The sequence below is a fragment of the Podarcis cretensis genome (genome assembly GCF_951804945.1).
Source record: "Podarcis cretensis genome assembly, chromosome: 2".
NCBI classification, from domain to species: Eukaryota; Metazoa; Chordata; class Lepidosauria; order Squamata; family Lacertidae; genus Podarcis; species Podarcis cretensis.
In genome coordinates this window covers 57205989-57233651 of record NC_137171.1, presented here as the reverse complement: position 1 = coordinate 57233651, position 27663 = coordinate 57205989, and the positions used below count along the sequence as shown (strand labels likewise).

Below are 27663 nucleotides of genomic sequence, written 5' to 3'. Positions count from 1 at the left end.
AAGTTCCCCTAAAATTGGGAATGGTTATTATAATACAAGTGCACATCTTGGGAAATATATATATACAAAAACACAAAAGATAACAAGTATGTACATTTTGCCCAGCATATTACACATACCACCATCTACATAATTTAGAGGAGACCGAAAACAAAAAAACAAACAAACCCTCTTGAAACATCTAACTTAACTAACGGGTTTTAAAAGGCGAGATTTAAAATCCGGCTTTGGATTTCCCCGCTTTTCTTGGCAGCCTTGCATTTGCAGGTTGCGGTAGAAAGACATTTGCTAGTATGTACTGTATGTGTAATACACTTAAAATTTATTCTCAGCCTTAAAATTAAGACATATTAATGGACATTGGGAATATTGCAAAAATCAAAGAGATTAGTTTTGCATATACATTGTTCTGAAAAGCATGATACATTAAGAGGTCAACACTACAGTGCTGTTATAGTTCCCTTTTTTAAAAAAAAAAACAAAAATCCAAACAAACAGGTGTATGTAGTACCTTGATTCTGCATGTACCATAAACAATTACCAGTCACAGGAAAGCATGCCATCATGCTACAATGTCTTTTGCACAGTAACCATTCCAGAAATATCATTCGGACAAGCATAAAAAATATTTATTCTTGCATCTCAAATGAACCCAATGCTGGGGAGAGATGGGTAGCGTTTGGTTATCAAATGCCTTTGAAGGCATGTGAGAGACTACATCTATGGCAACACTTATTACTGCTTGAATAGAAGATTTTATCAGGCCGCCTTACTGATCCTACATGCAACTGCACTTGCAAGTCGGTGTGTAGGATTGATACATTGGAACACCACACTTCAGAGTGTCAGCTCACCTAGGGAGCAACTTGAACGGCTGTTTCTGAAACAGCAAAACCCACCATCAAGTGATGTAGCCTAGCAGCTGCGCACACTGTTGTAAAACAACGCAGAAATGGATGGAAAGGAAGTGTGGGATGAAGGACAGGAGACATCGTATGCCACCATTAAATCTAGGAACAGTGCAAATCTTGGGGTTCTGGGGTAAGCAATTTATTAGGGAGGAGGTATTGCTCAGCAGCAGGGCAAATATTTTGAATGGAAAGTCCCCGATTCAATCCCTGCCATTTCTACTTAAGGATCTAGAGACAGGGCGCAGCAAGACCTCTCTCTGAGACCTTGGGAGAGTCAATTCCAATCGGAATATAGATTACTAAACTAAGTGGACCAAAAGTTTTGATTCAATATGGGCTAGCTCCTTCTGTCTGAAATCCCTAAGAAAGCATAGCAGGGCATTCTTGGTCCATTTGTACAGGATGCTTCTTCAGCTGTGTGACAACCCCTGCTCTATATGGTGCAGCTGTCAGATCAGGGCGCACAATTGTAATCTTCAACCTATGTACCCATGTCTAAACACTTCAGCCTGAAGAAGCAAAAGCACTTGAGCAAATGCAATAGTCTCAACCGAAGGTGGCGTGAGACTTAAATTACGAAACTATTTGCAGGATTTAAGCGGAACCAAAAATCAGCCGGGCATGCAATTGTTTCCAGGACTGCAATTTTCACCTGCACAGAGAGCAAACAGTTAAAAGGTCTGGCATGGCAGGTGTTATTTTAGTAAATGAGGAAATATATACTTTTAATTTTCCCTGTGGGATGACATATGAAATTCAGAACACTAATAATTAAAATAATTAATGACAAACATATGGTTAGTGGTGCTAGATGCTAGGAAAAATGAGCCCGCATGTCCCAATATTCAAAGTGAGGTAGTAGAGCCTGCTCAGAATATTATCTATTCATCTACTTATATGCATGTCTTATAAATTATGGCTCCCTCATTAGAAATATTTGATGTTATTGCTTAATCAAGGATAAAACTATGAGGGGGAAGGGACTGCATAGCTACTCTTTTTTATTTAAGTCAATTATTAACAAACATGGTGGCATCATCAGAGTAGCTTCTACTAAATGATGCTGATGCAACTGTTAAACTGTGGTGTAAAACAAAATCTGAGGCTTCAAAACAAAATTTGCTTAAGTAGTTAAGGGCAACATTTTTTCAGTACTCTTATTCTGTATCCAGTTTTGGCTCTTATGGTATACATTATCTCTCTTTCATACTGAAATCTGTAAATTTTAGGTTTTATGAAGTTAAGCACCTGAATCACCTAGATATTAAAGGACCTGGAGGGCAGGTAACTTTTATTTATTGTGCTTCAAACAGGACAAGATCAAAGTAAATAAAGTTTTCTGTGTGTTTGTGTTTTAAATCAACATTAACAAAATGTGGGAGACAAATTTCATTTAACATTTCCTAGGCCAAATGTTCTGTTTTCTGGAGTACTTAGATAGCAACACAACATCAGAACAACATCAAAAGCATAGTGTCAATTACACACCCAAATTATGGTAAAATGAGATGTGTTTCTTGGCTTGAACTCCCAGACATCATATCCATGGGGAAATGCCTGCAAATACATTTCTGAGGTGAGTGCTATTAGCAGGCTACGATCCAAGTCCCTTACCTCCATGTAAATTGAATTTTCCCCCCAGTAAAAGAAAGAAAGAAATCTTCAGCAGCCTCAACTTTTAGCACGGAAATGGTTAAAACTGTTACAAATAGCTGTAGCTTTGTTGTTATTTGTTTTAAATGCTCTCCTAATTTGTACCAAGTAGCCAGCTGGTTCTATTCTCTTGTATAAACAGTAACAGCACTGCATATGGTTATGGAGCAGTTCTAACCTCCAGTAATCCTGTGATTTTAACAGTTTGCAGTTATATGCATTTCAGAAGTTATTGCCCAAGCCAGCCTTCCAAGTTCTAGTGTCTTCTCTAGTGATCCGAGTCTCTGGTCTTTTACTTATTTTTTTATGGATGGATGGAAGGAAGGAAGGATGGATGGATGGAAGGAAGGAAACAACTTCATTTGTTTGCACATCATGTATTCAGTTGCAGAGGCACACAGTCAAGTCAGCAAGCTGTTCAGCCTATTTGCCTGAGGGCAAGAAAGAGCCTGGACAAGAACGGTTCATGTTTGCTTCCTTGTCTTCCACTTTATAAAAAATAAAGTCATTGTCTTTGCCCTTTGGTATTTTAGAGCAGAATCTGGGCAACATAAGGAGAGTGGGTGCTTGCTACAGCTGCCAGTAAAGGGAGGTCACTGGATTCAATCCTGAAAGACAGACAGATGGGCATTTTCAATCCAAGCTCGCAATCTCTCAATATTCCGCAGCTTATTAACATGGCGTAATATTTGTCTCATGTCAAGGTACCTGCACTTAGACTATTAAAACATCAGCAGTTGTATGTTTAAAAAGAAATAAAGCCTTTGAACTGTCAAGACACTCCAAATATATTGCAGTAGCCCATATGCATTTATATAATTAAAGAGCATGCTAATTTATATCATAAACACACATGACCAGGTTGTTTGTCACAAGCAGCATCCCCTCTGGCGACAGGTCTGTATTACTAAAGATTTAATTGTTTCCAGCTGTCTTGGGACCCAAAGTTAACTGAAGCAAATGAAAAAATTCCAACAGACCCAATGAATCTTAGATTAGACCCTTGGGTTGAAATTTAGATTGCATTCTTAAAACTAGGTGGGAATTAACACCTCTAGAACTTTCCCCTTTAATTTCTCAACAGGCCATCTGTTACAGACCCTCCTTGTCTAAAGTCTATAAAAAGACTTGCTTCTTCTGTAAGGAGGTGGTGTGCACTTTTCACTAGGCAAACAGCTGCTAATCTTCAAGCACCACTTCTCACTGCTCTTGGAGGATAGCAGTAGGCTAGGTTTTGATGGGTAGGTTGTAGTTTGAGGTTTACAGCACAATCCAATGCATGCTTTCTTCAAAGCGCAAGGAAATGAGAATGGAATTGTTACCCTAGTTCAGGCATAGGCAAACTCGGACCTCCAGATGTTTTGGGACTACAACTCCCATCATCCCTAGCTAACCAGTGGTCAGGGATGATGAGAATTGTAGTCCCAAAACATCTGGAGGGCAAAGTTTGCCTATGCCTGCCCTAGTTGCTGATTCCAAGCACAGCTGGAAAACTAACTTATTTCCTAAGCAGGATGTGCATTAAAAACCTTTCATGTTCTGAAGAATTCCGGAGCTGGGTAGAGTATGCTTAAAATGAGAAGATTGCTGCTTATAGTATAGCCTTATCAATGGCACTGCTATTTAACAATGGGCAAAATCTTGACACAAATAGCCCTACAGCTTTGTCTATTAGTATAGGCTGTGTGTTCAGGATAAGGTTACATAAGAGCTGAGGAAAAGGAAGCTATATGGACCATACCCCAGTACCACTCCCAGCTCCTTCACATGCACTCGCATCTGGCCTTTGAGATATTCAGACAACATTTTGCTCTTGAAGTACAGCTCCTGCAATCGATCTTCAAGGTGCATGACACACTGGAGGCAAAAGAAAAGAGAAACAATGTCACAAACCAGTCCCTAATCTAATCTAATGACAGTCCATCCAACCATGCTACCTTCAAGGTACATCAACATAAATAGATTTTGAGTTTATTTCCTCCATTGAGGAGTTAGATCAAATTACATCTTTCTTTTTTTAAAGTGACTGATTAGATGTTAACAGGTTATGTTCTGTTTGGGCCTTTATCATCTACTGTAACCAGATGGCTATGTTGTTGAATATAACCAGGGATGAGCTGAAACAGGGAAATGTAAGTGTTGTGGAAAAATTTGCCTGTGTGAAATTTATACACTCTATTTCAGCAACTGTTTGTGGAAGCTTGTGAAATGAGGTAATATTTACCTCATTTCACAAGTGACTATTTTTATTTTATTTTAAAAATACATAATTGTACAGTGGTACCTCGGGTTACATACGCTTCAAGTTACAGATGCTTCAGGTTACAGACTCCGCTAACCCAGAAACAGTACCTCGGGTTAAGAACGTTGCTTCAGAATGAGAACAGAAATTGTGCTCCGGCGGCGCGGCGGCAGCTGGACGCCCCATTAGCTAAAGTGGTGCTTCGGGTTAAGAACAGTTTCAGGTTAAGAACAGACCTCCGGAAGGAATTAAGTACTTAACCTGAGGTACCACTATATATTACTTGTAAGCCCTCTTAGTAGAATTTGTATCCTGAATGGCAGGATCTATCTATCTGTCTGTCTGTCTATTTGTCCATCTTCAATCAGAGTGGTGCCAGGAAAAAATACCCTCATTCTGATTAGGCTTTGTGATTTCATCTTGCCTCACAAGTTGGGTACTTACAAAATTTGGAGATAAATTATGCTTGTAAAGCTGAAGAGTGGAATGAAGCAGGTTGGAGACAAGGTTAGAAACTAGCACATCCTTCCCGAGTTTATTATCGGTGATTCGCCTCTGACTACTGGCCACTTGTACTGTCCATTTGTCCGTGTCTGCGATAATGCAGACAGCTTCTGCAATTGGTTCATCCAGAACAGGGTGCTAGAAGGCAAAGAGAAATACGAGGTGTAAGCCACAATAAACATTGTGAATAAATAAATACATTATTTCTGAGCATCAGTCGGATTTGCGAACACTCCTTGGGAAAAAAACAACCTTAGCATGAACACTTGGAAGAATTTAGTAGATGTGCACGCATTTTGCCACATGTGCTTTGGGCTAAATCCTAGCACTATAAAATATAGTGATTAAACTTTCACTGCATTCAGTGCAGCCAAGAACCAAGATCCTAAGAAACTAGCCAGCATGCCCACGGGATCTTATGGTTCTAGAACAGCAGTTCCAGATGCCACATGGCAAGCCATTTCTGCAACTTCTAAGGCAGTTTGTGATATGGCATGGAACCATGGAGAAAAGCAAACCCTTAGACGTGCCTAAAATATTGTTTGAATTTCTGTGTGTGTGTGCACACGTGCCCTCTTCTGATGCATAAGGAAACTTCCAAGTCTCACAGGTTATTGAAAAGATATATAATTTAAAATCCTGTAACTTTGCCTATGAGGCAAACTAGTTAAAAGCTCAAAACATCTTAAAACTGTTTTGCCCTTTTCTGTTTGCAAAATTACCCCCTTGCTAATTCTGCATTCTTCTCTGGTCTGAGTAAATAGGATCAGTTTAGATATGGCTCAGTTAGCTTCTACTTGATACTGCAAGAAGACCAGCAGAGGGTGCAAGGAAACACTTATGTAATAATGGGTTTGAAGTGTTTTTCATATGTATTCTTTTTAAAAACACACGCACGAACACAGATTAAGCATGTCTGCATTATTCAGATTTGGGGTCCTCAACTGATTTAATTCCCAATATTAGAAAAACAATGTGAGCAAACAAGGATACTTTTAATTTTCACAGGTAAGGTACAATATTCTCTATGTATATTCCCCATTACTATTATTGATGTTTGAAGTTAAATTATAGTCTAGGGGGAAAACATAACAGTTTTCTCTATTTTTTGGTATAAAAAGGGGGTGGGAAGCATTCATTTCAAGTAAAAAACCACAGTACTTCTAGAAACAAAATGTTAGTTTCTACATCCAGTGTACTTTTGATCTAAAGGCTACAGTAACACCAAAAATGGTTGAAGGATGAGTTTAAGCCAACTGTTTGTCTTAAAAAGCCATTTAAAATAGACATTTCTAATTGTAATGTTCAATATATATTGCCTTCTTAATAGTCCATTATTAATTTTATATGTTGGTAATGACATTTTTTTAAACCATTTACCATTTTCCCCCCAGTGATTTGATAAGAACACTTTAAAAATCTCTTTGTGGATTAGATCAAGTGGAGAAACAGATAGCTTGGAGGTCTTAGGAGCCAGAAAGTGATGGTGGCAGCCATCCTTTTGCTTGCCTCCAGTAGCTCACAGTACTGGTGAACATGTGGTCCTCCAGGTATTGTTGGACTGTAACTTTCAGTTAGCATAGTCATTGGAAGGCCATGACGGGAACTGTAGTCCGGCAATATCTAGAAGGGACTGAGGTTCCTCACCCTTGTCTCTTCCAGACTTTTACATGGACACTGCATTCAGCTCATGGCTAAATCAGATGACAAGATGGCTTACAAGGCACGGTGATTTTGATTCTAAAGGATCTTCACTATCATAGAACTTAGAGGCTCAGAAATTTGACTGCCAACGGGAAAAAAGGCATCCCCAATGGATTTGTGCCAATTTCTAAGAACATTATATCCTAAAGACTTAAGGACAACAAGCTTTTTCTAGATTTGTACCATTTACTTTTAAAGTGCTTTTATTGGGGCCTTATCTTAATCTGATATCGAACGGTTTTGTTTAACCCAACTGGCTGCAAAATTAGCAAGCAGTCTGTTGATATTTTATTGTTTGTTATTGTATAATTTAAGAGGCTTCCTAAAACATTAATCATGGCACTTCCATATCAGATCCACACTACAAAGGATATTGGCAGTAACCCTCCAACTCATAAGTCTCAAAAACTGTAGTTCTATACTGCATGAATGTTTCTCATCTCTGTGACCGTTAGGAATCTTTGTTAAATGAGATTGTAGAAATCAGAAATGCTTAACAGAATTACAACTTCATTCCTATTCTAGCAGGCTCCAGAAATATTTCCTTTTGTTGACTGTCAAATATAAATTCATCTGTTGGATATAGTTTAAATTACCTGTACCGCATGCGACAAATCTGACATCAAACAGTGTCTCAGTTTCTCATCATTTCCTACTCCTTGCAAAACAAAGTCAGGTACGTAAGATGAACAGTAGCCACCTAGCAAGGACCTTCCAAAATTGGCAATACTGGGCTGGACAGAGTTCACTTCAATTAATTTTGACCTGAAAGAAAGGTATAACATGGGCATGTATACTACAACTAGCACTGTTTTCTCTCTATTTCAGTGTGCAATCTAGTGCACAGTTTATGTACACTCAAGACCCTCTGCTTCAGTGGGACAGGAATCACGTAAACCACAAGGCTGGATGGCAGTCTTTGGGGGGAATCGTTTCGTCTTCATTGTTGATCCAAGGATAGAAGATGTTAGAAAATGGGTTGAAAGAAAGTTTCAGTTTGAGGACAGTATAAAGTACAAACACCTAAACTATATGAACCAGCGCTGAAACTAATAATTGTAACAGTTTTTGTTCCCTTAGTCAAGTGCTGTTCTTTTAATAGACTTTCCTAAATTAGCAGTATACTCCACAAAGTGTGAAAGGTAATTAGAGCCTCTTTTAAGTTGCAGCCTCAGTGAAATAAGCAACTCTTACATTGCTGCATTGCTTAAATTAATGCCTGGCTGGGGGAGAGTCCAGCTGAAATAATCAATGCTGTATCACTTGCATGATGAAAGCATAGGGCTGGATCCAGACTAAGTTATGCTTTACTCCTACTGAAATGTATAGGTGCAAGTTAGTCATGGGTAACTTAATTCCCATTGACTTCAACAGGGCTAAAGCAAGACCAAAGGAGACCGGATCCATCCAATGAGATTACAGTCGATTTCTATAATATATACACAGTATTTTCTGTCTCTAAGATGCCCTGTTTGCCTTTTAACTCTAATGCCATTGTTTCGTAGGAATGTAATACATTTGGCCTAATCTCGGTAAGAAATACTTACCCAGGAAAAGGTATGTCCTCTTCTTCTGCCCACTCTTCTTGCTCTGCTCCGTAATAGTTACTGTTTATTCTGGCCACATCATGACCAACATCTTCGCTTTCACTGTCACCAAGGGCACTGTCTGAGCTCTCATTTCTTGGAATGTCCCAATCCACACCTGGGTCAGCCTTTTTCTCAAAGTTCTCTCTGTCCCCATGGGGGACACACATAGAGATTTTGTCTCTTTGGTCCTGCTCTGCAAAGCAGTTTTTGCAAGTCTCTTGACGAACAGATTCCATAAACTTACAAAATTCACTGGGGGGCTTTTTGTTCTTTGTACACACTTTTAGGGGAAACTCTAAGCTACTGCTAGGATCTAGAATGTCTGTTGTTCCTTTTACTGGAATATCATCAATAGTCCTGTTTTCTACTGAACTTTCCTCATATTCATCAAGCAAGCTTGCACTTTCTGCACAATAAGGAGTCCAATTCTGGATCTCTCTGGCAACCTCACGAAACGCTTCAGGCGTATTCTGATCTCTTTTTTGGTCCTCAAGGGTTTGTGTTGCTTCACAGTTCTGATCAGCAGGTACTCCTCCTTCAGCATCCAACTGGCTGCTGTGCCTGGCCATTTGCTCCACTGCTGCTTGACTTCGGAGCTCAATATCTGAATCAGGTGACATGGAATCTCCAATGAGGAAGGTCACCTTTGTTTGAGCCTCAGCCGTGCTGCAAGGAATTGCATCCGATGAGATTTTGTCAGGAGGCTTCTTCTCTACCATTGCACTTGTAGATCTCATTACTTCAACAGCCTGATTAGCAGAATCTAATGATTCCTCACTCCTCCACGATCCACCTGATGGTTCCAGTCTGGATTCTGCCAACACGCAGGTTTCTACTGAGGCTGATCCTAAGAAAACCTCTTTCTCTAACTGTATATCCAGGCAAGAGGTCAATGTTTCTTTGCATTGCTTAACATCAGCAGGTCTTTCTTGGCAGTCAGCAGGTGCAGCCCTGCATTCCTCTGAAAGAGCCTCAGCCTCCACTTTTGAGATATTCTGGGTATCTTCTCTTTCCTGTCCTGAAACAGCCTCTGTATTTTGGGTAGGGTTAAGAGGGCCTTTGCAATATTTACAGCTGCAGTTAGAACTCCTCGTTTCTTCAGACTCTTGAAAGGCTAAATTGCTTCTGTTCTTGTGCATTGTGACCAGCACGTACTCCGTTTCCTCTACTTCCCCTTTCTCTAGTGTGGTGGTGATAACGGTGCCAGGCATCACTATGGCTTCATCCTCTCCATTTTCCAGAAGATGAGTCTCTTGCAGTTCAGAGCATCGGATGAAGTAAGTGAGGAAGTACAGCAAACGTTGCACAAGGTCTTGTCGTTTGCCAACCACAACTGTTTTTGATAGTCTAACAGGTGACCCAATAGCTCCATACAGGTCTCCTACAGGATAGAATATAAAAGTAGTATGATAATCACACAACACATGAAAAAATACAGTGTCATGGCTAAAAACTAGATCCTTGAAAATTTCAAAAAATGGACAATAGGCTTCTGCAGATTTATAAGATTTGTAAATTATTTTGTTGGAATGGCTATGCAAACTTTATCTGCCCTATTTAAAAATAACACCAAATCAGAGCCAACTCCAAGAGTGTAAAACCATTCAATTGCAATAAACGTCAGCCCTGTTAATATGAGTCTTTGCTAAGCTGGTATGTAACAAAGGCTACAATTCTAAACAAAATTCCCTAGAAGTAAGCCAGCTTGAAGATAATACACCTTTCTTCTGAGTAAGCACTCATAGGATAACACTGAAAAGGCCTTAAGGAATGTCTTTCAGAAAGTAACTTTTATCAGGAAAAGAAAACGCTTCATCCCAAAGTATGAATAAGGGGTACATGGAAAAAACAGGAAGAAAGAGCAAGTGGAGCCACTGAGGAGGGAAGGGGGAATATAACTATTTAAAAGGCAGGTTTATTTCTTATTTATTTTCTTTTATTCAGTAGAAAACCATTGACACAGTGATTTGTTACATTGTTTTCCTTTAACTACACTTCTACTCCACTGGTTTCCTATTATAGTCAACCATTTAAAATTTTTGTCCTTAGAATAAATATCGGAGTGTGATTTCAGACATACCCAACTGTGCCCACAATGGATTGTATGGATGAGATTTCGCCAACATGTCCACACTTTGTGAGGAATGCTTTTCTAGAAAGATTCTGATGGGCGGCTGGCCATTTGGCATGACGGTTGGGACCCAGGCTAGATGGTTTGTCAAAATTGCAGTCAGAAGAGCTGGTAAAAATCTGTAAGGGAAAAAAAAAAGACCATTTACAATCCAAAATCCCAACTCACAGTTCTTTTCCATTCGCTTTTGTAAAGGGAACCCCATTATGCACTAAGGACGCCTCTTGTGGTAAAGTTTGAATCAGGGATGCTGGGTCAGAGGGTGAGGTGTCTCATGCACACCCACAACTTCCATGCATAACAACACTGGCTTCCCAATTGGGAAGGAGTGACATATTTCCATTGGAAATATGCAGACATAAACTGAAGAGTGAAGCCGCATCTTGTACTAGAGTTTTACAAGCTCCCTAGAGTGCTTAAACTGGGGCTCTTGAATAAAACTGCTACGCAGTCTGAAACTTATTTTTGCTCTGCCGTGTTGCCTTTTTAAAAAGCTTCCAGTATTACTATCTTTTAAATATCCTGCATGCAACCCAGAATGTTAAACCTGGCAAGTGTTTTTGGATCTGCAAGGCGGAAGCTAGATCACAGCTTGCATGGTGCCTTGGCAAGAAAACCTTATTATGCCAAACCCTGGATTAGCCCCCTGAAGTAGTTCTTTTGAAATATGGCCATAGTATTGCACTGTGCTAATTTTATCATGGTTTAATTTTTGATAGTTTAGAAGGCAATTTCAACATCTGGCAGCCAGTGACTTCGTAGTATCTGGTTTCAGTACTGTTTTGAAGTTATATGGTTTGGCAGTTTGTCTCTAATTTTCTTTTCTGTTCAAGCACATCTTCATTCTGTCAGTCAGCCATCATGTCTCATTGGCTCAAAGTCTTAAAAGGAGGCCAAAGTTTCAGACTTCTGTTTTTGTTTTTGAATACCATAGCAACCAATTGTAGTTGCAAACACAGCATAATTTTGACTGAAATTTGTTACAAGGTTTTAGGGAATAAAATATTTTTTCCTGAATAATATTTTTATAAGATGAGATGAAAGTAATTCTTCACTTAAAGCAGACTTTTACTCTACCAAGGATAGAGGCTCAGCATCAGACAATTGTTATTTCCCAATCATTAATGGCACTATTAATATTGCCTATTAAACATTTTTAAAAATACTAAAAACTACACCTAAGTTAATTAACAAATATTTTAGATGCTAATTAATGAAGGATGCAATCTATACACATTTAGTTGGAGCAGGTGCCATTGAAATGAATGGAACTTACATATGACTGCACATGCATAGGATTCAAATGCCAATACGTTAAAGCAGTCAAAGAAAATTAATTTTTGTGGATTTCTTATGTATTTTCACCAGATACTGTTACTGAAAATATGTCTCTGGATTTTGAGATAAGGCATCTTCTGTTTCCTTCATGAGGTTTGCAGCTTTTTATAATAACAAAACATTGTTACAGGTGGAGCCTTTACTGAGATTTTGATTCAATTAGTAATAGTGTCTATTATCCCTTTGGTTGGAATGGTCTCCACATATTCCCATGTGCCCTTTTCACCACCCACGTCCTCTCTTTTCATTATACATAATACCTTTTTTATTCTTTACTTGGGACTACAAGGGAGCATGGGGAAGGAAATCACCTCTTGCCACTGTCTATTTTGTTTTTACTATTTTGCCTTTAATGTTACAACAATAAAAAACCAATAGGATAAAGATGAGAAATGCTTTACTGGTTCTTGGAGGCTTGTTCCATTAAGAAAATAAATTCCTTCATAAAGCGATGGCAGAGCTGGTTCTTCTCAGGCATTCCTGACATCATGGTAAGCCAAACAGGTTCAGCAATCCGTGGCATGGTGTAGAGGTTACAAATTGTTGTTCTAAAGTAAAAAGAAGAGAACAATAGGTTACCAAAGTGACGCATCTGTTATAATATATGGCTCCAAGAGCCATTTGTGCCAAGAAAAGATGTTATTTGATTAGCAACTGAAAAGTATACAGTGTCCCCCAAGCCACTCCATGGCTTTCGGAACCACCTATAATTTAATGACATAGTGGTGTCCCTGCTCTGTCTCACTGTCACAAAACGTTCCCTTCTGTCCACTCCAATATCTCCAAGTGTTCTGCATGTATGCTTCATTGTCAGGTCAAGCTCAATGTGTCTAAGACTGGTCTTCTCTTCTTTCTTCCCAATCCCTTCTTTCCTTGTTCACATCCTTATCCACTGGCAGCCATCCTTTTGATCAGGCACACCCTTGTTTTTCTTTTTGACTTCTCTTTCTCCTTTGTTCCTCATATTCAGTCTCGCTTAATATTACACATTCCTATGCCTCTTCCTTTCTGTCCCCATGGCAAAAACCAGGCATAGGCAAACTCGGCCCTCCAGATGTTTTGGGACTACAAGTCCCATCATCCCTGACCACTGGTCCTTTTAGCTAGGGAGCATGGGAGTTGTAGTCTCAAAACATCTGGAGAGCCGAGTTTGCCTATGCCTGGCAAAAACCCTTGCCTTGTGTCCTGGTCATTTCTTGCCTTGTCTACCACAATCTTTGCCTCTCTGGCCTTCCATTTGCTTATCCAGCATTCTGTTATGACAACTGTTCCCTCACTACAATCATGTGACACCCCCTTTTTAAATCCCTACGCTGCCTTCCTGTCTGATCCTAGGTCCAGCACAAACTTCTCATTCTTACTTTTAAAACTCTCAAAGCCCCTGCCCTGCGTATCTCTGCTCTTACCTCGACACACCCCTGACTGACCCTGTTCCTCATCCAGCTCCAATTTACTGCTAAAGACTTGCCTTCTTCACAAAGCCTTCAGAACAACACCTAAGGTCCAAAATTCTACTTTAATGAAGCTGAACAACACTTCATTGAAATAACTGAATACAGTGGTACCTCGGGTTAAGTACTTAATTTGTTCCGGAGGTCTGTTGTTAACCTGAAACTGTTCTTGACCTGAAGCACCACTTTAGCTAATGGGGCCTCCCGCTGCTGCTGCGCCGCCGGAACACGATTTCTGTTCTCATCCTGAAGCAAAGTTCTTAACCTGAAACACTATTTCTGGGTTAGTGGAGTCTGTAACCTGAAGCGTATGTAACCTGAAGCGTATGTAACCTGAGGTACCACTGTATCCTCCCCCTGTTTACCTCAGTCTCCACGTCCCTTTCCTGCCACTGTTCTCTCCCTTTGTGTCTATTTTTAGATAGAAATACCCTCGGTTTAGGGAACTCTCTGCCCATTCTTTGTAAAGTATATAAACGGAACTGCATAAACAATATTTTAGTTCAACAAATTCACCTGAAACGTATTTTAAAAACAAACCCCAAATTCATGGAAATTCCCAATTCCATGGGAAAATTTAAGACTGTGGAAATTTCATGAGTATCCTTATTGCAGCTTTTAAACTACAAAATGTCACCCTGTTTCTATGTCATTTATCCCTGCATCACTAGAATGTGGTTTAGGTTTGGCAAGAGGGATTTGCCTAACATCCTATTCTTCTAATCATACTGCACGGGTCCCCTTATCTTCAGAGGTTAGTGAAGGGCATTTTCCTCTAAGCTCAGTGCTATCAGAATGGACATTCTTCAAACAGCAAGCCAAAGGCTGCTTACAGAGAAAGGAGTAAGGTCCCACAGTAGTTGCCAGAAATGATGACTCAAGCTTCATTTTAGAAATAGCATCACAAGTCTCATTACAACTGCAGAAGTCCTGGATACAAGTGCATTAGAGCTTAGAACAGTTTTTAAAGATCCTTACAACTGGGGAGGCATTTCCCTTAATCTATTACTAGCAAGGAAGGCCTGTAGCTCAGTAGCAGGGCATCTGCTTTGCAGACAGAAGGCCCTAGGTTCCATCACTGGCATCTTCAGGTGGAGATGGGGGATAACCTTGCCTGAAATGCTGGTGGGCCACTGCCAGCCCGTGTAGACAATACTCAGCTAAATAGGCCAAAGGTGTGGCTCAGAGTAAATCAGACATTCCTCAATGGAACTGCGTGGCAATAGAAGACAAAATCACCTCTTTAATACATATTAATTTACTGGATTTACTGCCAAAAGTTATGGTTTGGGCACTGGCTTTGATGGCTTTAGAAAGAAGTTTGACAAATTCATAGGATAAGTCGATCGATGGCTATCAGGTACAACAGCTAAATGGAGTCTCCATGTTCAGTGGTAGTATACCTGTAAAAATGAAGTTCAAGTGAAGGGCACACAAGTGAGAAGAGCTACTGCCTTAATGCCCTTGCTTGTGAACCTTCTTGTGAGAGCATCCCTAGGTTGAGTACAGGCTTATTTCCACAGACTACTAAATATTTCACAGACAGCTTCATATTGTAAGGGAAAAGGGATGTGCTAACTAAGAACATATTTTAGGATAATGTTAAATGGGATTCAGCAGCGTAATTGCTGAGGGGCAAAAAACCCACATTTTTTTATCGAAAGTGTCATAAACGAGAGACTATACCAAAATGATTGAATAAGTAAGAGCAGTGCTGCAAGTGGCCTTCAGTGTCACAAAAAGCTTGCAGTTTCCTATTTGCTGGCATCCACACTTCAGACCCATTAAAATCAGAAGAAACCAAGCTTTCCATAGGATTAACTTTCACCCCTTGTACTTCTGTGGTCAACCCACTGAACAGACAAAGGACAAACGAGATACCAGCTGAGAAAGCACCTTAGGAGAGCTTAAAACGTGGAACCCAACTTTTGCTTCACAAAGGTTCGGCCAACCTTAAAAGCCTGAGGTGAAATCTAAAGTTCAAACCAAAACGAGCCTTCTGGGTTCTTGTTTAGCAACATCAACCCCCACAGAAAGCTCTCTGGAAGCTGACTCAATTTGAACTGTGTGCATGTGTGTGTGAGGAAGGAAGCAGTTTCTGTTCCGATACCAAGATATTAAACTATTTGTTTTCGTTGAAGGGCTAGCTCGAGTCTTGTGACTTGTTATTTACTATTCTGGTAACCGTGGCTGCATCTGCAACTGATAGTGTTTCCTCAGAGAGAGATCAGATTCCGCTGGCTACCTGCCAGCAGGCATGTGACTGCAGCAAAGGGAACCCTCAATGCCAGACATGTAAGTAATTGCACTGAACACGAGGGTGAGGATTAACTGCCTTTCAGCTCGGCAAATGGGAAAAGGCTTTTTCATTTCTCCCTGCAGTCTCCCGATATACAAACTGCACACATATATTTTTTGCCCCTTTAAGGCACTGCTAATGCTAATGCTTTAAGGCACTGCTAACGCAGGTGGCGCTAAAGGGGACGCAGGTGGCGCTAAAGGTTAAAGCCTCAGTGCCTAGGACTTGCCGATCGAAAGGTCGGCGGTTCGAATCCCTGCGGCGGGGTGCGCTCCCGCTGCTCGGTCCCAGCGCCTGCCAACCTAGCAGTTCGAAAGCACCTCCGGGTGCAAGTAGATAAATAGGGACCGCTTACCGGCGGGAAGGTAAACGGCGTTTCCGTGTGCGGCTCTGGCTCGCCAGAGCAGCGATGTCATGCTGGCCACGTGACCCGGAAGTGTCTCCAGACAGCGCTGGCCCCTGGCCTCTTAAGTGAGATGGGCGCACAACCCCAGAGTCTGTCAAGACTGGCCCGTACGGGCAGGGGTACCTTTACCTTTACCTTTTAATGCTTGTGGTCAACAAAGGAGGTTTAAAGACTCTCTCAAGGCAAATCTAAAAAAATGTAGTATAAACACCAACAACTGGGAAACACTGGCCTGTGAGTGCTCCAATTGGAGAACAGCCTTTACTAAAGGTGTAATGGGCTTTGAAGACGCTCAAACCCAGGACGAAAGGGAGAAATGTGCTAAGAGGAAGACACGCTAGGCAAACCCTCACCATGATCAATCCTTGCCTGGAAACCTATGTCCCCACTGTGGAAGGACGGGAGGATCCAGAATTGGCCTCCACAGTCACATACAGACTCACTGTTAAGACCGTGTTCATGGAAGACAATCTTACTCGGCTACGAGTGAGAAGAAGAAGAAGAAGAAGAGGAAGAAGAAGAAGTTGTAGCCAGAAATTACTGAAGGTCTGAACCAAGTCCCATATACAAAATCCTTGTTCAGGATTTTCAACTTCCTTAATTCTGTATCTGCATCAGCATCTTAATGGGAATCTAGGAAATCTCACTTAGGAAGCTCTTTATTCCAGTAAAGCGAAAACGGGCCTACACTTAGAAATCATTATGAGAGTCTGAACATTTGCTGAGGATTTGTAGCCAGCCCCATGGGCTTCCAGGGGTACAGAAAAAGAGTCCGTCCCTGACAAAGTGAGTACTAAAGAAAACACCACATGGCACTTTTCGCAGTTACAGAACTACATAGTGGTGTGTTTTTTTCGTTTTTTTAAGGGCCATTAACGTTTGAAGGCAGCGCCACATACCTTCCCCATCAATCCCCATAGTGACATACTGCAGATTCAATTCACAATGCTGGAAAATCCTGTCGGATATTTTCATGGCACAGAGAAAAACTCTGGGTTCTTCCCACCCCTGGTTACCGCATTGGTCAAAATTGTTATTTGGAGAATAGAGCTAAAAGTAGGCTTTCACATTCACAAAGCGGTTCCCTTGCAGCAAAATATAAATTCAGAATTTCCCACTTTGGGCACTGGTGTGGGGATGTGATGCTTTAGCCTACTCCTCAAGTGCAAATTGGATTGAAGTCTCTCATTCATTTCCAAAGCAGTTGAAAGCAAATTAACCCATTCACTCTCTTTTGCAATGCTGATCACTGCACTGAAGAAGAAGAAGAAGAAGAAGAGTTTGGATTTGATATCCCGCCTTTCACTCCCCTTCAGGAGTCTCAAAGCGGCTAACATTCTCCTTTCCCTTCCTCCCCCACAACAAACACTCTGTGAGGTGAGTGGGGCTGAGAGACTTCAAAGAAGTGTGACTGGCCCAGGGTCACCCAGCAGCTGCATGTGGAGGAGCGGAGACGCGAACCCGGTTCCCCAGATTACAAGACTATCGCTCTCAACCACTACACCACACTGGCTCTCACCTCACTGTTTTACTTGTTGCGGGTGAGAGGAAAAGGGCCCCTAATTAAGGTGAGTGGGGGGTTTGTGCAAGAATAAATGCTACCACGTATGCACCCTAGGAACTAGATATGGGTAACCACACCCTTTGTAGCATCCTTTGGTGCTTTCAGTGACTGAGATCCATAAGTGGAGCCTGTTTTTCCATTTGGGAGGGGGGGAAAGAGTGAGAAACTCCAGATATTTGCTATAACTGTTCTGGGCCCAGAGTGTTTTGGCCCAAATCCTTCCTTGGGGGGAACTTTTTAATGTTAATTTTAATCAAAAACAAGGGGTTCTATAGAGTGGCTGTCTTTCCTCTCATGGACTAGTTTCTCTCAACTGTGGCAACTGAGTACATGGATACGGGGGGTGCTGGGTCACAAATGTAAATCACTCAGCTGCTTCTGTCGCTCACAGACTTCTGGACTATGGCCAGTGTATTTGTGGACGAGCAGGTTATGAAGACTCCTGCTCTGCCTACTGGGCCACAGTGCCAACATTTTAACACTGACTGACTTCTAAGCATTTTCTTTCTCACTGCTATTGTTCAATTGGGATCCCTGTTCCCTGGGCAGACCTGCTTCTTTTAGCGGTTGCAGGAGAGCACTTAAGAGAGTTTTCATGGACTTCAGAGAACTTTACCAATGTCGGTAAAAAACTGTTTTGAAACTGGAGAATAAAGAGGGGTTTATCCATCCATTTGGTTAATGAACCAATTTGTTCTGTGCTCTTATCTCTTAAGGCTTCTGCCCCCCTTTAATAAATAGCTTATTTTGGAAGGGAGTTAAAGGCATTCAAGGGGCCAAGATATGCACAACAGACCTTTTTTCCCCCTCTTGGCACTGCTGCTCTGAAAGAGTTGCTGGAAAATGCAGAGGTGCCTAGCTAAATCAGACAGTCAGTCACACTGCACAATGGCTTTTTTTTTTTAAGTGAAACTCTCTCAGGGTGCATTGTGTTTTAAAGCTCTGTGGACAAGGAGTGTCAAGGCTCAGGGGGTGTTTGCTTTAGTCCCATTTGCAGAGTTTCCTCCTTTCTGTGCATATTTTTGTCTCCAAAATGAAGGCCATGCGGATGTTATTCAGCAGCATAATCAACATTAATGCACTCAGTTGGCCCTCAGGGGCTTCAGAGAAACCAAACTCATGTGCAAGCAAAGTTGCTTGTTTTCCAGAGCAACTGCAACGTCAAAGAAGCCTGTGTAGCCTCTTGAGTACTAATAGTAGTTTTATAATGAATTTAAATGCTTTGTGCATTTATAATAACTAATAAATATGCAAGGTGGATCTGCAATGTATCACAAGACTAGCAAGATATTTATTAATATCAACACTTCCTAGCAGGAAATACCTTGAGACTGGAACTGTGGCTCAGAATACAGCCTACCTTTGTTTCTGAATTGGTGAGAAACAACAGCAGGGAAAGGTCTTAATTTTCAGGTGTAAGCAGAGAACTCAAGGGGGCAGATTCCCTTTATAGCAGCTCTGAAACACCCTCAGTAGTTGGCTCGTAGTAGTTCGTATCCCAGGGAGTGGTATTTTCTTTAGCTCTCTTCAGTATGTGATATTATTTGGCACAAGCACACATTTTTAGGGAAATGTGGACAACGCCCCCCCAAACCATCCCTACCCACTAATTTGGCTTGGCCCAAATAAATACATTCATGTATACTAAAAATAGCCCATATCTTAATTCTAAGACGATCTTCCTTAAAAGGCTATACAAAAATGCAAAGATTGTCTCACACAGGCCTACAACATCCCCTTGCATAAACAAGATTTAAACCTCGCAGGCAGCTTCTTTTAAAAATCTAATCAGCACAGCAAGACATCACATACTGTCAAGAAGGAACACTGCAAAGCTAAAAGAGCAATCAGATACGCAAGCTTTGGATGTGCTGTCAAAAATGTCTACATTCCAATAATCATTTATGAACGGTGCAGGCTTGTTCTAAAAATGAGACAGCAGCACATCTGTAACTTGTACAAGGTGGTCTTGAAAGAAAGCGGATGAGTATACAAGATATCTAGTCAGCAGGATGAATGAAAATCCTGTAGCTTTGCTAAGATAACATTCCCTACAGAATTACACAGGTGAACATCTCTTTGTGGGTAGTGCACACCTGCATAGGTGGGCAACATAAAGGGGAAGCATGATTTTTTTCTAGGAGCCAGGAAAAATTCACATGCAAATTTTAAATTCAGTTTCTTTGGGGTGTTGTGGTTTTTTTTTAAAGACCCTGCTTTTTATTGCTTGTTTGTTTGTTGTAGTGCAGTTTGTTGCATGTTAATGTTCTGCTTGTTCTGTTGTAAACCACCTTGGAATGAATTTCTATGAAGCGCAGGACAGAAGTATTAAAAATATAAATTAAATGAAACGATAAATGATACTGAAATGCTATAACAGAGACTTTGCATGGTAGGCTGCCAGAGCATTCTAGACTCAGTGGGATGGAAAACATAACTGATTATCCCGTGTGTAAAAGCACATAAAATAAAATATGACTTTCACATAAGAATGCAGGTAGGTCACTGGCAACCTTTTGAATCAATGCTTCTTCAGTAAGGATCAATCTAGTTTGCTGATGTTTGAATGCATCCCTATTCATTGTTTATTGCAAAAAATAAGCCCATATATAAAGCACATAAAGAAGGGGGATATGTAATAAGAACCTAAAATATGAATATGTTTACTGTAAACCTACGGCTATAGCCCATTTGTTATACCGTTAAAAATAGTTGTACAATAATTTAGTTTTCTTTCCACTTTCTGGCCCAATGAAGTGAGTGAAACACGCATGTGTATAACATTTCTAAGCAGTCAGAAGGCCTCTAAACAGAGCACTGAAACTACAGCTGGTACTGGCCACTGACGTGTGGGAAGCCAGCTTAAAGACCTGAGTTGGCTTTATCTTATTGCAAGTAACAGGCGATACTACAAAATGTCATCAATATCATAAGCAAGGAAAGTATTCATTCTTCTTCCTTTAAAATGCTATCCCTAACACAGCATAGAAATGGGTTTATTCTCTCTCCCTCTCTCTGCTAGGTTATTAAATTTATTCTGCCAAACTAGCTGATATTTGAATCTCCATTTGATTTCAGCATTTGGCCTCTTTCATTTTTGTTACAAAGAAGGTTGGAAGGAGAATCAGTGATTCTCCTGCTTCACATAAATAAATACTTTTTTTGCTGTGGAATTTGCAGCACTCAAACCCAACGTAGCACTAAAAAAAAGGGGGACTCAACATAGAAAATACCTTGGCAACTAGCCTTTCCACACATTAACATGCTTAGTTAAAAAGTAAAACCACCCAAAGGTAGTTTCATTTGTATGAATATATCCTGGATTTTGTGCACTCAGTTATGCTGCTGTGGAACAATAGTTGCTGCACCATGGAAACCGGGGCATAAAACTGGAAGTGCACACAAACACACACACTCCCAACAAATTATGCAATCAACGTGCCATGTGAATTGCCACGTATTTACAATGTGTTTAAAGGCTTAGTCAAGAGTCTCAGTTGTACAGTATAAAGCTGAATTGTTTTCTTCTTCCTAAAGCATATTCCTACTTTCATATTGGAAAGTGATCCCTACTTGGATTTGCTCTGTGGGGCAAAGGGAACCATGCTCAAATTAATTAATGAAACAGAACCAAGAAGGAGACACAAATCAGGGATCAAATGAATGCTATTCCTTCCAGAGGCATAAAAGGGAGGGAAAGATCCTTCCCATGCCAAATCTCTACGGCAAACCAATCCAAAATGACAGCTGTGTGGGAGGTTGCAGCCCAGTACAACTAGCAAGCATAGGGCTAGTTAGTGCATGAAGGGGTAAAGGACCACAGTTGTATTGTTAGAGTCAATTAGATTCCACCCTTTCTCCTTCAGAGAGCGAGGAAGCCTTTCTACTTCTTTCCTTCCTTTCTCTCCACCCCACCCATGTAACCAACAAAGGAGAGTGTTTTCAAGCTTGTGCCCAAGCTTACAGCATGTGTTTGGAGTTATATTCTTTATTTTCTACCCAAATGTATTATTCTTGTTGCTGCATGGAACAATGCATGACTCGGACCTTGATTCTGTAAGTAAAGCCTTTTAAACCTACTTTGCTCATTACAAGATGGGTAGAAAGAGGGCAGCTGCTGCTGTGTGCAGCTGAATGGGATAAAAAGGTTTACCAACTTATATTCCCAATGCTGCTTATATTTGTCAGTTTAATATTCTGCTACTGGGGCTCATTGTTTGCTAACCCCGCGTTCTGAATCCAGGCACCCAGCCATCTCACCCTCCACCCAGACATGGGTCCACAGGGATTCATATATTAATTCCACACAAGCTGTTTGCATTGCTTGCACAAACCAGGGTGGCAGCAGAACTGATAATACAGTCGTACTTTGGAAGTCAAACAGCTTAGTTCCCGAACGTTTTGGCTCCTGAATGCCGCAAACCCGGGAGTAACTGTTCCCGGTTTGCGAACTATTTTTGGAAGAGAAACGCCCGACGGGGCTTCTGCGGCTTCCAACTGGCTGCAGGAGCTTCCTGTGGCGAATCAGAAGCCAAGCTTTGGTTTTCGAATATTTTGGAAGTCAAATGGACTTCCAGAACAGATTTTGTTGGACTTCCAAGGTACGACTGTCTTAATAAATGCAATGCACTACAAGTATGCATCCCCTGTCCTTCAAATCTCTGTCCTAATCCTCTCTATACTTGACTATATCTGTGTACTAACTTCCTTGAAGTATTTTTAAGTTGCACAAACAAATAGAACAGTAAGCCCCTTTAACCCCTCTAGTCATAAAAGAACCAACTAAGCACAAGGTTGGAAAAAAAAGTATCACACTGATAGCTCCCAGGCACAGCAAGAGATCTGTCCTGGATTTCCAAAGGCACAGCAACCATTGCAGCAAGCTCATGACCGTCAATATTTCAGGGGCAAAACTCAGATCTTAAACTATGCGGCCGCTTTTGAACAATTTGCTCATGCCAAACAGCATTTGTTCAGCAAGGATGTTGGCCATGAAGGAGGAAGCCAGGGGAAATTTCTCAAGGGTGCTTCTGTACTGGTCTTTTAAGAGGACAATCTCTGCTAGGGTGGTGGTCCACAGAAACGTGGCTCAAGCAAACATGAGGTGGCAGGAGAGCTTCAAGCTGAGCAAAGATTTGAACTGTGGGTTTCCACAGCAATGCGTGATGCTTTAGCCTCCACCTGGCACTGGGGATTCAGCTACACAGCTGCAAGTAAAACGTTTTAAATGTGTTGTTATGTGCAATATACAAATGTGGCACTAGATGGCAACAGTGAGCTATGCAAAATTCAATGCCTTCTTCAAAACGTTTTTTAAAAAAGCATTTTCACAGTTAGATTCCACCTGGTTCCCTTGCTGCTCTGCAGTGAACTAGATCTACAGATCTCAGTCATGAGTTGAAGAGCTTAAATGGAAAGTTTTTCCAGATTTAGAAACCCTGAAATTGTTTCCAAGAGAAGCACTCAAATACTTGGCAACGACACACAAAGGTTTGAAACAAACTCACCTGAATTCATTTAAGGCATCCATAATCCTATTATATGCCAAACTCCTCTGGCTGGCATCAGCTGATCGACGGCTCATTTTCATAGCCTTGAAAACAACAGTAAAACATATAACTAACATTAGGCAGGGCAACAGAAAATGAAAAACAAAGTCATGTGCTCTGTTCTATCTAAGGTGTACCCGGACAGGCAAACAGTGGGTTGGTTTTTTGTTTTGTTTTTGTACCATGATAAACGTTGGCTGCTTTCCAAGTTTCATATCAAGGTAGAGATATATGAGGCATATGTGTTTGCACTGTCTTTCTTTTTCCACACTTTTGCTTGCAGAAGGCTATAAAGAGGTCCAAGGTTTTGCACAGAGACTCCTTCACTTCAGGAGCAGTGTTTAAACAGTCCCCTGAATTAATCGGCCTGCACCCAGCAGTAAACATCACTCATTTTGGTGATAGGATTTGTTCTAAGAGATAGGGGCAAAACTCAAGTTGAAGCAAGTTTCAGTTCTTAGGCAAAGCAGGTAATCCCACCTCTCTTTTTATTGTCTCCTGGACGTGAGTGGCAAGGCTGGGGCTGTCAGATAGGGCCCACTCAAGCACCCACCTTGACCTTGCTGTCGCCACCCTGCCCCAGCCCAATCCAGCAAAGCCACACAGAAGCCCATGTCGAAAGGGCAGCTCCGCCACATACTATGGCCAAAAGGATGTTCTCTACCACTGAGCTATGCCTCTTCCGCAGAACCAGTGTTACTGAATCTATGTGTGTGCACTTTGGCCCATGCCTCATTCACAGTTTGGTCCAGCACCCCTAATTTAAAACTAGTGTGACCCGCAAAACAATCCGGAAAAACCAAATGACAGAAGCTTAAAGGTAAAGGTAAAGGGACCCCTGACCATTAGGTCCAGTCGTGACCGACTCTGGGGTTGCGACGCTCATCTCGCTTTATTGGCTGAGGGAGCCAGCGTACATCTTCCGGGTCATGTGGCCAGCATGACTAAGCTGCTTCTGGCGAACCAGAGGAACACACGGAAATGCCGTTTACCTTCCCGCCGGAGCGGTACCTATTTATCTACTTGCACTTTGACGTGCTTTCGAATTGCTAGGTGGGCAGGAGCAGGGACCGAGTGACGGGAGCTCACACCGTCGCGGGGATTTGAACCGCCGACCTTCTGATCGGCAAGTCCTAGGCTCTGTGGTTTAACCCACAGTGCCACCCGAAGCTTAGGCATATTAAAATGGAGATTCTGATTAGAACAGGGGCAAAACACAGTTGGTGGTGGTGGTATTTACCTGTTCTATTGCACTCTTCAGCTTGTTCATATGGCTCTCAAAAAGAGGGAAGTGTGAGAAAAAGAACTCATTAAATTTGCTGTTTTCTTCTTCATCCTTTGAGAGCGTGAAAATCACCCCAATCGCTATTTTCTTTTTCCTGACAATTCCTGGGCTCGGGCTGGAGCTGTCATCTGACAAGTTAAAACTCTCTTCCACTGACCTTTAGGGGGTTTACAAAGGTTGCAGAGTTAATGACTTCAGAAAATATCTCAAAGCTATTTTCTTTAAACATACGGAAGTGAGCCCCCTTTCCCCAAAACAGTTGTTTCATTTTTAAACCACGTCTGCTGTAGCTGATCTCGGAACACTGTGAGCATAAAAAGCTGCCTTATATCAAGTCAAACCCATTGGTCCATTTAGCTCAGTACTGTCTGCACTTACTGGCAGCAGCTCTCCAGGATTTCAGACAGGGGGTATTCCCAGTCTGCAAGTAAAACAGATTACAGGTTGTTCTGGGCATTTGCCAGCAATGGGCTGTGTTTTAAAAATCAGGGCTTCCTCTCTTTTGCTGTGCGGATGTATTACAAGGACGAACAACGAACTGTATACCACCATTTTCACAGAACAGTGAGCATCTGTCTCCCACCTTACATGAATTAACTCTACATGAATTAGCTTAATCTCCAAGTCCTGCAGTCTACAGCATGTGGCAGTCTAGCTTTGCTCACAATTTTGGTTTCATAACATGAAAAGGAGAAAAAAGCAGCTTAAACGTATGTCATGCAAATGTTCCTGTTCTGCAAAACTTCCAACATTAGAGAGATTCTTTTTGTGGCTTTATGAAGGAACCTACACATTTAGAACCTAAGTGCATTTGCTTCTCCCCGTCCCCAGGAGAAGCTGCTTTAGGAGGAGTGCTTTCTACTTGCCAGCTCATGTTCGCAACCATGAAGGGGGGAGACAGCTTGGGAGGTAGCTTTGAGCGGAGAAGCGCTCCATGAGAAATAGTTTAACTACCCTCTTGCCCTGCTGCTACTTTGTTCAAGACCACCACTTCCTGGGGAGCAAGAAAGGAGAAGGGACCATCACGGTTTTGTTTAAATCTGAGTATAAGGTGAGGTTTATTCCTACGGCCATTCCTTGATAACTATATTAATTTCCTGATTACTTGTACTTGCATTTCACCATGTGATCTGAATAAATAACCCAATATCATGCGAATAAATAACCCAATATCAGCATATGACTGATCCCATCACTGGGTTGCGTGCAGAATACTGTTTTTGTGGGCAAGAAGAGCTCCTTCTGGTTGCAGATTTAATTGAGATGAGGAGGAGATTCCCGCTGGAGGAATTTGAATTTCCCTCCAAACTAAGCAAATGCACATATTACATGTGAAAATCTGAAAGAAGGCAAAACCATTTACTACCAGCAGTAATGCTTAACTCACCACCTAGGGAAGACCCCATTCTCCAAGCTTGTCGTCTGGCTGCGGCGCCAGCGCCGTTGGTAGCTACTAGCACAGCTTCTGTTTAGCGAAGAGCCCGGGGAGGGAAATGGGGTGATGAGCAGGCTGCTAAGAGACGCTGCAAAAAAGAGAAGGAAATTACTTATTATATTTTAAAAAACTCTTTGCTAGAAGAAAACCGCTACTTGGGTGATCATGTAATAATGTGAACAGTATGGCCCAGTAGATAAAAACCATTAGCCCTTGGCGACTCGCAGAGAGATCTGTGAGAAGCAGGTCCACGCAAGACGCTTCCCATTTCTGCTTCATTCCAGAAGCCTCACCAAACAAGATTTGTATGAGTGCATCCCCAGTATTGTGTAAAACCACAGCAAGGAGGTGTTTGGAGGGGAGCATGTAGTGCCCTGGGTGGAGACATGGCGGCCCCTTTACAGCACCCATTTCTGGGGCACAGTTGAAAGACCAAGTGCATTCAGCCTATGGGAACTTGCTTCTGTGCATTTGTCAGCTTTGACAGAACATGAGCTAGGGGTTTAAACGTGAATTGATGATTTGGCAAGGAGGCAATGACAATCCCTGCCTTACATTAAGGATACTTTAAGTATGCCCATTAACAACTCACAGGCTTGGGGCCACTTCCACCACCTTTCAACCTTAGCCCTACGTTATTTAAAATTCCCAGTACTGGTGAACCAATTTCACTTTGTATATCCAAGTGCTGAATATTCTCTTAATATTAAATATTATTTTAAAAAGCCACATATATTTTAGAAGTATTACCCAATATTTGGGAAATAGTGTATATGGCTTGGCTCAGGATTTAATATAGGAACTGGGTCAATGTAAAGCATAAATCACTTGTGTGTTGTTTTTTTAAGGGAAACACATCTTAGGGAGTTCTGATTACAGAGGTTGAAAAGCAGAAACAAATAACACTTTAATTACAGGTCAAATCAATATGCAGTAGGGAAAGTTTGTGTAATGGCCTTATATCCTGATAAAAACATTACCAGATCTTGCAATTCCGCTGTCTCTGTCTTCATTCAGCTCTCTCCCAGGCATGTCCATAGGGTTGCTGTGAACTATGCAGATAAAGTCACCAGTTAGCTCGAGAACATGACGCTTTGCAGTGCTCGGTTTAATTATCAAAATAAATCATGCTCATTGGCTGCATTCACTTAGGACACGGAAAGTAACAGCAAAGCACACACACCCATCACTAAGAAAGGCTGCAAAGCTGATCAAGCCAATGCACTTGATTGGACCAGTGTTCAGACAAGTGTTTGCCAAAGCCCATCTCTTTATTTCAAGGCAAGTGGAATAACATAACAAAAGGCAAGTTAGCTACGAAGCAAAAGCACTCAGTGCAAGCTCTAAGCAGATGCTAAAGAAGAAATTTATAGCAAACAGCTGTAAAGTGGGTGCTCTAGGACAGATGGAATTTGGATTTAGACTTCTATTGCTTCTTCAACTAAGCATGAAGCTATCTGCATTTGCAGCCAGTCCTTACTAAACAGAGAGATGAAATCCTAGCCAAATTGCCTCCAACAAAGCTAGGATTTCATCCACCAGATCAAAAGCCTCTTGGTCATACTCATTTTTGAAATCATAAATTTGCCAGATTTGTAGAAG

At 41.4% G+C, this 27663-nt stretch overlaps 1 protein-coding gene across 4 annotated transcripts in view; it reads right to left on the bottom strand.

Annotated features, from left to right (window-relative positions):
* Nucleotides 1-472: 472 nt before the first annotated feature.
* The window catches only part of FNIP1 (folliculin interacting protein 1), a 90579-nt gene continuing 63388 nt past the window's right edge, over nucleotides 473-27663 (bottom strand). For 3 of the 4 annotated variants that reach the window (XM_079968091.1, XM_079968092.1, XM_079968093.1), the window contains 11 exons: nucleotides 27042-27113; nucleotides 26014-26149; nucleotides 24582-24783; nucleotides 23300-23385; nucleotides 12474-12620; nucleotides 10684-10853; nucleotides 8562-9984; nucleotides 7611-7779; nucleotides 5251-5448; nucleotides 4306-4421; nucleotides 473-3172 (listed from right to left, as the gene is read on the bottom strand). In XM_079968091.1, the coding sequence (XP_079824217.1) occupies nucleotides 3094-3172; nucleotides 4306-4421; nucleotides 5251-5448; nucleotides 7611-7779; nucleotides 8562-9984; nucleotides 10684-10853; nucleotides 12474-12620; nucleotides 23300-23385; nucleotides 24582-24783; nucleotides 26014-26149; nucleotides 27042-27113 (2798 nt within the window). In that variant the 3' untranslated portion in view covers nucleotides 473-3093. Of the gene's footprint in view, nucleotides 3173-4305; nucleotides 4422-5250; nucleotides 5449-7610; nucleotides 7780-8561; nucleotides 9985-10683; nucleotides 10854-12473; nucleotides 12621-23299; nucleotides 23386-24581; nucleotides 24784-26013; nucleotides 26150-27041; nucleotides 27114-27663 lie in introns of those variants that run through there. The other variant, XR_013836472.1, reaches the window with a different exon arrangement.